General features: G+C 35.2%; 1 protein-coding gene across 3 annotated transcripts in view; it reads left to right on the top strand.

Annotated features, from left to right (window-relative positions):
- NXPH1 (neurexophilin 1) overlaps positions 1-3,201 on the top strand; it is a 137,369-nt gene extending 134,168 nt beyond the window's left edge. For all 3 annotated transcript variants that reach the window (XM_086856000.1, XM_086856003.1, XM_086856012.1), the window contains exon 3: positions 1,237-3,201. In XM_086856000.1, the coding sequence (XP_086712126.1) occupies positions 1,237-1,998 (762 nt within the window). In that variant the 3' untranslated portion in view covers positions 1,999-3,201. The remainder of the gene's footprint in view (positions 1-1,236) is intronic.
- Positions 3,202-12,497: the final 9,296 nt, after the last annotated feature.

The raw sequence follows: 12,497 nt of genomic DNA, 5'->3' as shown, positions 1-12,497 counted from the left end.
CAGAGCAGTGAAAATGTTAAAAAATTGGGCAGTGTGTTTGGTGCACATTTTAGGGGGAATGGGACTACATGTGTTGTCAGTCCCTTTCCATCCACCCTGCATGAATTCCTGCCCTCCCAGGTACGCTCTGTCAGAGCTCTCTGCCAGCGCTGCATGTTAGACAGCTGTGAGCCTGCATCTGTTCTCTGTTTTCCACTCAATTAAAGCAAAGAGAAAAAATATAAATAAGACAAATTGCTCTGACAGTAAATTTTGTGAAAAGCTGTGTCTGAAATATATGATTTCGTAGGAACTTGGTGTAGGATTTTCTGTTCTTTTAAATGTGATTTTGCAGGAAATTTTTTATTGCTGCTTTTAAATTGGTGCCTCTATATTTTTATTTATTGCAAATATACAAAATGTTTTGTGTCTCACACAGATCACTATTTAATTTGGGGAGAAAATGGTGAAAAAAGAAGTGAAGAGAGGAAGGAGAAATGCTTGTCATACTAGATACAAGGCAAATCTGTAGTTGGTCTGTAAGGGATTATTAGAAAAGGCTGTGACTCCTCCTGCATTAGCTGATGTGGAGTACACTGAATGTACAGCTGTCGACTCAAAACTCATTAAAATTTTCATTATTCTGTTATTTATACTGTACTTGTGACTGAAGGTCCAAGTCAAGAATATAGACCAATGAGCATTCATAAAAGGAGTAGGGAAATTGTATTATTATTATTAGATTCCTAATGACATGGACTCCAAGCATGGTCAGGCTGGCACCACCAAGACAGCACCCTGACAGTGGATGCCAGGGGCAGCAAAAAGAAATGAATGGGTCTCTGATGGTGGAAGACACAGCAGCTTTGCAGAGTGAACATTCAAGCAAGAACACTTCACTCTGAGATGCCATATACAGCCTGAAGAATGACAAGTGTGTACCTCAGTTTTTGTAGTAATTCATCACACACTCATCACTGGCAAACATCATAACAGAAGAATAATGTGAATATCTGTGATTTAATCTGAAGGCAAATTAAAAAAAACTGGCAAAAGAGAACTGAATAATAGCTACTTGGAAAGTGGAGGAAAACGGACATTTCTCTTTTGATTTACTGAGTATAGAGTTCTAATTTAATTTCTCAAAAAAAATTTCTCTATGATTAGGAAATCTGGTTGTTTTGGTCTCAGGTAGGAATGATGGGGTTTGTATCACGTATCTCAATATATTTTTTTTTTCTTCCCTTTCTTTTTCAGGTTACCTGTGCAAACTTAACAAATGGAGGAAAAACAGAACTTCTAAAATCAGGAAGCTCCAAATCCACACTAAAGCACATATGGACGGAAAGTAGCAAAGACTTGTCCATCAGCCGACTGCTGTCACAGACTTTTCGTGGAAAGGAAAATGATACAGATTTGGACCTGCGATATGATGCCCCAGAAACTTATTCTGAGCAAGATCTCTGGGACTGGCTGAGGAACTCCACAGATCTGCAAGAGCCTCGGCCCAGAGCAAAGAGACGGCCCATCGTCAAGACTGGGAAATTTAAGAAAATGTTTGGCTGGGGAGATTTTCATTCCAACATCAAGACTGTGAAGCTAAATCTGTTAATAACAGGGAAAATCGTTGACCATGGCAATGGGACGTTTAGTGTTTACTTCAGGCATAACTCCACTGGTCAAGGGAATGTATCTGTGAGCCTAGTGCCCCCTACAAAAATAGTGGAATTTGACTTGGCACAACAGACAGTGATTGATGCCAAAGATTCCAAGTCCTTTAACTGTCGAATCGAGTATGAAAAGGTTGACAAGGCTACCAAGAATACACTCTGCAACTATGACCCTTCAAAAACCTGTTATCAGGAGCAGACCCAGAGCCACGTTTCATGGCTCTGCTCCAAGCCCTTTAAAGTAATCTGTATTTACATTTCATTTTATAGTACAGATTATAAACTAGTACAGAAGGTGTGTCCTGATTACAACTACCACAGTGACACGCCCTACTTCCCTTCAGGGTGAGGACCAACTTGTGTCTGAGACTGAAGCCTGGGGAATAAAAGAGTTCGAATGACAGGGCTGTAACCTCAAGGAGGAAGGCCACATTTATTGCCTGGAATGTGTCTACCTGCTGCTGATGATGTCAAATGGCTGCAAATATGTAGTGGAAAACAATCTAATGTTATTTTTGTCCAGTCAGCTCCATGTATCAATCTAGGTGTGGATTCAAATCACTGTGGATTTGAAATAAACCCATACACATACGCAGAGGCACACACACACATACCTTTCAGCACACATTATTGAGATTCCTGTTAAGAAATCTTTCATTGTCTGATATCTAAGGATTCAGCATAACCTATCATCAAGCAAAATGGATTAACTAGACAGTACAAGGTTTCTAACGCAGACTGTTATGGAAATCTCCGTGAAAGTCCTTTGAGTACATGCCAATCAATAATCCCCACTCATGCATTCTACTGCTTGGAGTAGCTGTACTGGTAAATAATACTGTAGGAATAAATACTTGTTAAAATGGGAAAAAAAAATGTGTTTAGAGTTCAGTATTCCATATTATATGAACACAGCAAAGTGTCATGACTTTTCCCAGCACACAGTAGGCACATTCAAGGTGGTGTTGGTGGCTCTTTTTCCATGGAGCAAGCCTGTTTCTAGTAAAGATGGGCAAACATTTGGAATTTACATGTGAGCAGACATTCTGGTTTAATGTTTCTCTGACTCTTTAAGCTCTGATTCTTAAAACTTGTTTGAGTTTAGGCCAGCTAAACTACTTAGAAACTGGAATTGATCTCTAAGAAGGAAAATGCCTGGCGGAGAACATGTAAGTTATAAGTGGATGTCTTATCTTTATTACAAAATATTGTAACAAATTCAATATCCTAGTCTTCATTTGTATGAATGGTTTGTATTGTACATAATTTAACCAGTGTTATTTGAGCTGCTTATTAATATTAACTTGTAATTGTCTCTCTGCTTGTTATTGGTTAAAACAATCAAGGAAATGAGGAATCCATTTTATCAATGTAGCTGTAAACTCCATTAAAAGACAGAACTATGTACAAAGCATTTACTCAGCTAAAGTATTGTTGAAAGCTATACATATACAACATTACAGTCTGTCTGTATTTAGATATTTTATTTCCAGAGGAAAAAAAAAATGGACTGTACATAAAAATAAAAAAATCTTAAAGTTGAGTTTCAATATGTACTGTGTAGATAGTAGTTTAAATAGTTCTGACAAGCGGGTAATACTTCAAGTCTAACATGATTTTCAGTATTGTCTCTTTGCATATGTACATATGTAGACATCTATTTATGAATTTGTGTGTGTGCATATTTGTGTGTGTATAAGTACATGTGTGTGTGAGTGTGCGCAAATACAGATATATGTTGAATACACAAAACTTTCTTGGGCCCTTTTCCTAGCAAGGAGATCTTATTACTGAAGGTCTTGCTAGTTCAAGCAGAAGCCCACACTCTGATAAGAAATTACAGGCGCAGGGCTTTGTTTAAAATGAGTCATTATAATTAAGAAGTGGGAAAACATAGAGCCACTCTCTGTGTATAAAGGCCTGTCATTGCCTTAATTCTAGCCTCCTGTGAGGTACTGATCTCTATGGAAAGAAGAGATCCCTTTTTATGGTACTAGGGAATTTTCTTCCTGTAAGAAAAAGCTCATAGCTTTTATATATATATATATATTTTGTGGATAGTGGCATACTTTACCCCTAACATCCAGAAAACCAGCAACTGTAAGAAGTCCATGCCTAAAAGAAGACTGCCCAAAGATGAATTCCGTATTTCATATAATATCTTTCGGAATTATCATTCCTGGAAATGTTTTCTTTCCCCTTCTTGGGTCACAGCTGCAAGTGCAAATATGGGTCAGCTTCCAACTAGGTGCAGCATTATGAACAGCCTCTCCAAAATCCCAATAAACTCTCCACTTTTGTTTCAAGAGCTGTAAAGCTCAAAACAACTACCGGTTGAGGACTTCTCTTGCTGAAATGTGCAGTTAAATGAGAATGGAGCAAAGTAAATGGATAACATTATTGAAAGTAAATGTTTTCCCACTGGTGTACCAGTAGGAGAGGAGACTGTCATATTATTATTACTTTGGCTTCTTTGAATAGATATGTCTGTGGGAATTTCTTCATTATGTATGACATCTCCCAGGATAAAATTGTGACCCCAGACCATGTGCAGATTTGGAGAAAGACATTTTCCAAGCCCTGTAGTTCATATTCTGATCTCATTTAGGAATATGCCGACACACAAAACTTTTTTTCCTCTGACAGGGATTATGATTAAACTGGTACCCCTTGTGCTCTATGAAAAGTAATTGCTGTGAATATAAACCATAAAGTAATTTGTGTTGCTGCCAATAGTTAGATCTTGGATCTATTAAATCAATGGGAATTTTTCTATTGATTTCAGTATAAATTTCCATTTAATAGTATGTAGAACTCCAGTGTTAAATTCAATTAACAATCTTAGCAACCTGTACAACAACTGAGCATTATATGGTTTGTTTATATTCCTGGAAAATGGATGTGAAATACTATTGCTGGTATAGTTTCATTATTTTCTATATTTTTTAAAACTTCCCATAAAAATATGTGAAATATATACATTCTGTTCATATATAAATATTTGTCCACTTTTCAGGTAACATCCATACAAAGAGGAATTACTCATCATGCAATGGTTTTGACCCTACTAATTGTGGTTGTTGGTATTTTATCTGCCTCTGGTCACAGTCATTCATACTATTAATTAGTCTAAAGCCTTTGAAGGATTTGCTATTCATCATAAGCTATTCTTCTTCATTGTTGAGTTTGAACTTGAAAGAGTTCTTTTGGTGATTGAGTTGTGAAACAGTGATCTAATATCAGAATAGATAATGTATTACTTAGGTGCTAGTTCATTGCATTTCATTCAATCTATTTGGGAAATATTTTGTGTTTGCTAACTTTGTTAAAGAATGTTTTTGGTTCTGTCATTTGAAAAAGGATTTTAATGAACATGAATGTGTTAAGTCAGTTAAACAATGTATGTATGAGTGTCTGGGTCTTGCACATGAACAATGCCTTAATGGAGTGCTAGGCCAGGAAAATGTTGTCACACTATAACTCATTAATTATAGAAGTAATAAAGATGTATATCTCTAAAGGTATATTTTTAGGATTAAAGAAGATTAAGTTACTTATTTTTAAAAAGTGAAGAGACTGTTTCTATTCACTTTTTTTTAAAAAAAACTTTTAAATTATGCTTTGGCTCTTATTTCACTTCATAGAGAAAACACAGATAGAGATATTTTAATGGAAATTATTATTTCTGGTGGAAAAATACATGGATCATGCACTTAAGCAAGTGTCAGTATATTAAAATTGCCTTGCATGGATCAGTGATATTATTTCTGTGTCAGTTCCTGTGGTTTTGAAAAAAGGAATCCAAGATATAGGAAATGGGTGGTTTGCAGAAAAGCCTGCAAAAATCACTGATCAAAGTTCTAAACAGTGGTGGAAACCTGTAAGGCTTTCACTTGTTAATTTTTTTCAAAATATTTCAGCATGGGACAGAAAATATAGTATCTTCTCTCCTTACGAAATCAGTTGTAAAATTTTATCCCTTTCTCCCTTTTTCCTCTTACACAGATAGTAAGCAAACTAATAATATCATCTTTACACAAACATTGGTTTTCAATGTTTGCCCTTAAAGTAATGATGTCAGAAACTGTTGAAAATTATTGTAGTAACTTACAGTAAAATCAGAAACATTCAACCTCCATTTAAAGGAGAGAGGAATGAAAGTCTGGTAGTGTTCTGATACACGTTAGCACAGAAATTTAAATAATACTATTCAAGTGATTTGGTCAGAGGGCAGTTTAACCATGATTAAATCATGACGTCCTCATGAGTTCAGAACACTGTGTTGTAAATTGCAATTCTAATAGAATATCATAAACTACTCTGAAAATTATGTGTTAGAGAATTGTGGAGGAAAATGGATTAAAAAATATCTGCTAAGCTTACAGTAAAACCAGCCTAAAGTGTAGACAACTGATCTAAAGAATTGTTTTTCAACAGAATACAATGAACCTCAGTCTTGGCATCTTGTGGGTCCTTCTATGTCCTTCTGTGCCAGAGGTAGTAAAATTGTATTTGACTGCATCTAGTACAAGAAGAAGTGATTCTCTAGTGATTTGTACTTAACTGCATGTCTTAGGACTGCCAGAGACTTCAAATGGCTGCATCAAGGATCTGCTGTGCTAGGAACTGCATAATATATGTCGTATATACCTATTTTGGAATGGTTTTGATGCCAAGAACTCCTAATTTTCAAGACAGTGTACTGCAGAGTTCTTGTGAACCAGGTACTTGTAAATTTGAAACATACTGTTTATGATTTTTGTTAGATATATACAGTTCCCAAGAAAGAAGTATTTTTAAAATCTCATACATAAATCAATTAAATACAAGCACTCTTGGCCCTTCTGATTAGTTAAAGTTTCCTCTTTAATTTATGAATAAAAATACTATTTTCAAAAGTATTTTGACAGTGGAAGAATATTTTATAATAAAAAAATATTTTTTTAATGGTCAGTATCTTACTAAAATTATGATAAAATTGGAAGATTAAATAATTTTCTGGATCAATTTGTCAATATATATCTCTATGGATATGGTTAACACTTCTTGCTGCTTGTGAGAGGAGCGCTCATTAAAAATAAACTGTTATTTAAAAAGATACAATAGATACAATTAGTTAATGTACCCAAACTAGAAAGCAGATTACTTTGTTTTGTACAGGAGTATTTTCTCATTGGAAAATATCTATACAATTTTTGAATTCCGTTTGAGGGACACAGTTAGTGAATCTCTGCTTGAGCTAGGACTGGTGTCCTGTGTATGATATACATAATTTTGAATTCTTTATCTTAGTTTGCCTTTGGGATAAAGAAGGAAATGTAGTTTTTTGTAGGTTTTTTAGATCATGAGCAAAACAATGACTCACTCGAGCTTTAATTCTAAGAGAGTTATGGTCTCATTGTCCAAGGAGGAATTTAAGAAGATGGAGCAAGTTTGGGATTTATTCCTAGTTCAAACTGTACCCCAGTTATGTATCAGGTATGGTTATTGCTATGAGGGAAGGCTTAAGTGGTGTGTAAAATGGACTTCTGCCTGTTGTTAATAAGAAATTGGAGGCACCAAAAGAAAATTGATAAGTTCAAAGGCATTCATACACATCAGTGAAGGTGTGGCATTTAACCATTTCAAAAAGTGAGTCACAATTTCATGAAAGGGCTACTGAGTTTATGGGAAAGCCCAATGTACTTGCAGATCTGTTCATTTCAGCAAAAAAATGAAACCAGACTTGGCAAAGGCATAAATTACATGTGACCTTTAGTTCCTCATCTAGGTCACAGAAAATCTAGAGCGAGATGAAAAAGCCTACTTAGAAACAGGTAACCTAAGAAAAAATGAGATCACTTATGGAGTGTAAATAAAAAAAAGTAATATTAATTCTTCCAGTATCCAATAGCTATAATTGTTACATTTATTATGACATATTTATGAATATGCTCCTTCCAGAGACAAATACTCTGAACTCCTTTCAACTGGCTACATGTGGAATCCAGAACTGTGATTGCTGACAGTGAATAAATAATAATAGAACTTGGATGGCAGGGACCGTGGGGATCTCGAGTTCATTGTATGCTAATTTTGTTGTGTTTGTCTTTTTCTCATTTTGTGTTTGCATATTTGTAAATCTGGAGGCATAAGAAATGCATTTATTTAGCCATGATTCACTTTAACACTCTAAGTGTGGAGTTCACTCATAAACTCTATGAAACAAACTGATATATAGGTGTATGGCATTAGGTGCCCCAGTCTTTGTTTTGCTAATGACCTGCAGGTAATGTCCAGTAAATAAGGTGGACAGACACTAACAAAAAAGTTTGTGTATCAAATGAATTCCCAAATGAATCTTCCATGACTTGAGAAAAAATTTCTGAAACCTTTAGCTGATGAACTTCAGTTAGTTAGCTGTAGCCCTTCAGAAAACAAGAGTAATACTCACAAACTTTGAACTGTTTTTTTCTCTGGAAAAAATTGTATTTTTCTCAAGAGCTCACCAATACTTTCCAGTACCATCCCATTTTATGGAATTATAATATCTCCTCTGCTTATCAGAGACTTACAATTTCTTTAAACAAAGCTATTACTCTGAGAAATGTTTTAGCAAGTAATCTATTTTTCAGTGAGGTTTTGTTTTCTAAAACTTCTTGTACTATTGTACAAAGGTTGAACATGTTTCTACCTTTTACCCTGCAGACTGTGCTGTTACTGAATTTACTCTCCCAAAAGAAGGCTTTTCCTCCTACTGAGGTAAAAGCATCTCTTTCATTTATTCATGGGAGTCACACAAATTTTCCCAATTTACTTTCTTTTTCTAATTGCACAAGTATTACCTAAAGTTGCTTTTAATTACCCACTCCAAAAGAACTGTGTTGGTCTTTTCAGAAGAACTCCCATTTCATCAGTCTCTAATGCAGTTAAAGACTACAAAATGACTGCAATATTTTACATGGAATTCCAATGATAAAGGGTCTCATCACCTTTCTCTAATGAATTCCTTCATATCCATAGTTACAGTGGTTTCTCTCAGGTCCCAAACTGCAAAAAATTTACTGCTAATGAGCTCTCCACTGTATTATTTCTCTTCGAAACAACTCTTAATTATACTGCTTTCCAGTGTTCCTTCTCATTTGAGTTTTGAAGTAGCAGTCTTCAGATGTATTCATGGCTATTTTTCTTTGCCATTACTTTATGCAAGTCTACCTCTTTAGACCCATTTTTAATACATTTCTAACCTCACAGATGTAAGAATTGCTTATGAACTTCATTAGCACATTACTTAGGCTTCCAGCTAACTGCTGTGATAAAGTCATGCTGTCATAAAGATAGGAAATATTTTATTGTCCTTTTCTGATTGATTTCTGGTCTGCCTTCTTCCCTGTTTGGCGTGTTTTTTCTTTCTGTGATTTGAAGTCCATTTGTCTGCTTCAGATCAGGTGTGAGTACTGCTCACTGATGTGTTTACACATAGGAAGGGATGGAATACATAATTACATTTTCTTTATTACTTTATTCATAGGGCTGGTAACTAATGTGAAAAAAGTTGTTGCCTGTGTCTAAATCTCACTAAAGGCAAAGTGATTAGCTTGGTGGTAGAACAAACCTGTAACAAAAATCCATATCATTCCTAGGAAATACCATTTCCATTTAGTTTCCTGTTTCTTTCTAGGTAGAGGGCTACTATACAATTGTAGTCTGTAGGCTTATTCTGTTCCTGTAATTTGTTTTATTCTCCCCCAGATATTATTAACATTATTTTAAAAAGGCTTTACACTGGATTCCTTTTACTACTCTTGCATGACTTAGACCATCTGATCGCTAGTTGCCAAGAGAAAGCAACTAACTTTCTGCAACTGTTTGGTAGTTTTTTTAGTAGATCTCCCCTTAGACCTTTTGAATTTGTACATTTCTAGAACATTTAGCTTATCCAGTTGGCATATTTTAAATTTACTCTTCATTCTTTTTCTAGCAGGTACTGATTTATGGTTTCCCAGTTTAAGATCATTTCCATGTGCCATCTTTGTGGAAGTGAAATGCAGCCAACTCAAAAGTTTATTTTGTAGGTTAGCTGAGTCCTAATATATCATGGGTTAAATCTGTTATGACAGGCAAGCTGTAAATTCAGCACAGAACACATTCAATAATGAAAATTAGATTTGGATAACTAAGAAGCACATAGAAGGACGGTTAAGTAAGCAAATGCAAATGAATAATAAAAGAACACATATAAGTCTAAGTTGCATATATTGTAATTAACATATTTATGTCTCTTTTCAGTGATGAGAAGTATTTTTTTACGTTTAGCAAAGATGAGGAAGATAAGTTAGATGAGAAACTGAAAAATGGGTGGTAAATGGTCAGATATGAAGATATGATGATAGAGTCCCATTAACTTGTTGTCAGGCTTCACTCAATATATGCTGTCACTCCATAACTATTGCAAAGGATATATTTGGGGCAAGTATACACTACTAGAAGTCTACATTTTAGCATGGCTGCTATAGGTTTAAAAAGAAATGGAAGGCAGTTGCAAAGCTGTTTGCTTTTGAGCTCCTGCCCAGAGAAAGGTTCAAGAATGTTTAAACCACATGGAAAGATGTTTGTCTGTGAATAGTTTTTAGGACACTCCAGTGTGCTTAATTACTTGTTTTTTTCTATGTAAATTGTCTCCAAACTCAGTAGTTCTCAAACTGTATGTTCTTGTACCCTTTCTTAAAAGAAAGTTGATCTTGAAGTCTTCCTCTTTCTTACTGCTGTTCTTGCACTCACTCCTAGAACAAGTCATGATGTTGGAAACGAGAGTAATGACCCACTTACTCTTGTTTCTACTGTTGCACTAATCTTGTATGTCTCAGGATGGTATACATCAACACTTCCAAACTCCTGGTATGGAACATCACAATTGCAAATGAAACAATTATTTCCTTCCAAGTCTTCTTGGACTGGGGAAAAAAGCACAGGGAGTTATCTTATGGCACTCGTTTATGTCTTTGAAGACTTTTACCATACTCAGCTATCAGTCATAGTTTTTCTGGATTTAACAGTCTTGGACCTTGTAGCATGTTGACTGCATTCTTCTGACTACTCTAAAACCTGCCTACCCTTTAAAGTGAAACTCCAGAGAAAACAGACTGTTCTGGCTTATGTCTTGCCAACAGTGAGAAAAGCAGAATGTGAATAACTTTCTTCTGTTTCTTTCTATGTACTTGGAACAGTGTTCTATGTAATAATAACATCATAGTTATCATTGGCTATGCTGGTTATGCTGACTACAACCTGCTTATGCAGTAATGTTGTCTTACCTGTAATTCCACATTTTCTATTTGTGCATTCAATATTTTTTCTGCCTATGGTAGAATTTAAACTACCAAATTTCAGTAAGATAGGGTATAAATTTACAACACACTAGCTTCTCCATGCCAGATCCCCCTGTGGATACTTGTAGCCTGCACTAATGTTGTGCCTGTGCAAAATGTGAAGTAGAAGACATCACAGAGAGCTATACTTACTGCTTAGTGAGGTGTCAGCATGAGAAGTTAGTATGCAGCAGCAAGTGTACTGTAAATTCATGCTTTAGTTTGCTGTATTAATCTGTTTGTGTAGACAAGCCCCAAGTGTAGTACTCTGCACTTGTGTCTATTGAATTTCTTATTAATTTCAGACCAATCTCCCCATTTATCAAGATAACTTTGGTATTCAATAAAGCACTTCTCTCCTCCCCCTTTTTTCCTTTCAAAGTTGCATCAACTCTTGGTAGTCTTTGTAGTATTTAAGGATATTGTAAATCATTGCACAATGTCACAGGTGGAGTTTTAACATTGGAGAGTAACCAAGATGGCATTTTTAGTTACAGTTTTTAGACTACAATCACACAGGTTTAAAGCAATGATTAACTGGGGACTAAGCAGGAGACTGAAAAAATTATTCACCAGAAGAGATACCTTTAATGTGTTGAGGAATAAGCTACTTTTATAATTTATCTGCTTTTGGAAGGAAGAAAGGTCATAAACATTAAGTAGATTATTGCGTGTAAAGTCAAGGCAGAAAAGTATTTCTCTTGGAACCAGTGACAATTAATAAGGAGCTAATTCCTTCTCATATTAATGACTGAAATAATTCCTTGGAGAATGCTGTTCATAGTTTCTTTGGGATTTATGCTGACATTTTTTAATATATTAGAAATACCTTTTACGTCTGGTCTGTTAGTATGTATGTGTTACAAATAAAAACTTTGCCTAGATCAGAGGTTCCAGTTTGGGAAAATTACTTTTATATAACTCTAAGACAAGCTCCTACATTTAGATGGACATCACATGTCTAAGAAATGTTAATGGTATCTTCTCCTTTAGCTTTCTAAATATTATTTCAGTTTTCTCATCATTAAATTTTTGTCATTTAGTTTTAATATGAATTTGACCCTTCTTCATAAATAATTAACTACAAATATTTGTAAAACAGAACTCACCTGTGTCTACTCTTTACACTGTTTTACTGTTAGCAATCAGCTCTCTGTTTACCTCTGGTTCTAATGTGGTTATCAGAACATTTAGAGCGTGAAAACAAAGGTCCAGGTCTCTTAGATTACTTGCAGGCAGAGACTTTGCCAGTGCTCTGATCAAAATGGGTGTGAGGAAGAGGCTGTACTAACACACTCTCCTATGCTAATAGACCTCTGTGATTTAAATATGAGAATATCACTAAGGTGGTAAATATGCACAATTTTCAGGATGAAGGAAGGTAAGTTCATAGGATAAGTGAAGTCAGCTCACACCTGATTGTAAAAAAGTGCATGAACAAATTTGTGGATCCTGGACTGGAACTGAGGAAGTGATTTCATTTAACACCAGTCTAATCTCT

This window comes from Cyanistes caeruleus, chromosome 1 (genome assembly GCF_971803275.1).
Source record: "Cyanistes caeruleus chromosome 1, bCyaCae1.hap1.1, whole genome shotgun sequence".
NCBI lineage: Eukaryota > Metazoa > Chordata > Aves > Passeriformes > Paridae > Cyanistes > Cyanistes caeruleus.
The sequence above is the reverse complement of the archived record's forward strand: the minus strand, read 5'-3'. Positions and strand labels throughout refer to the sequence as shown.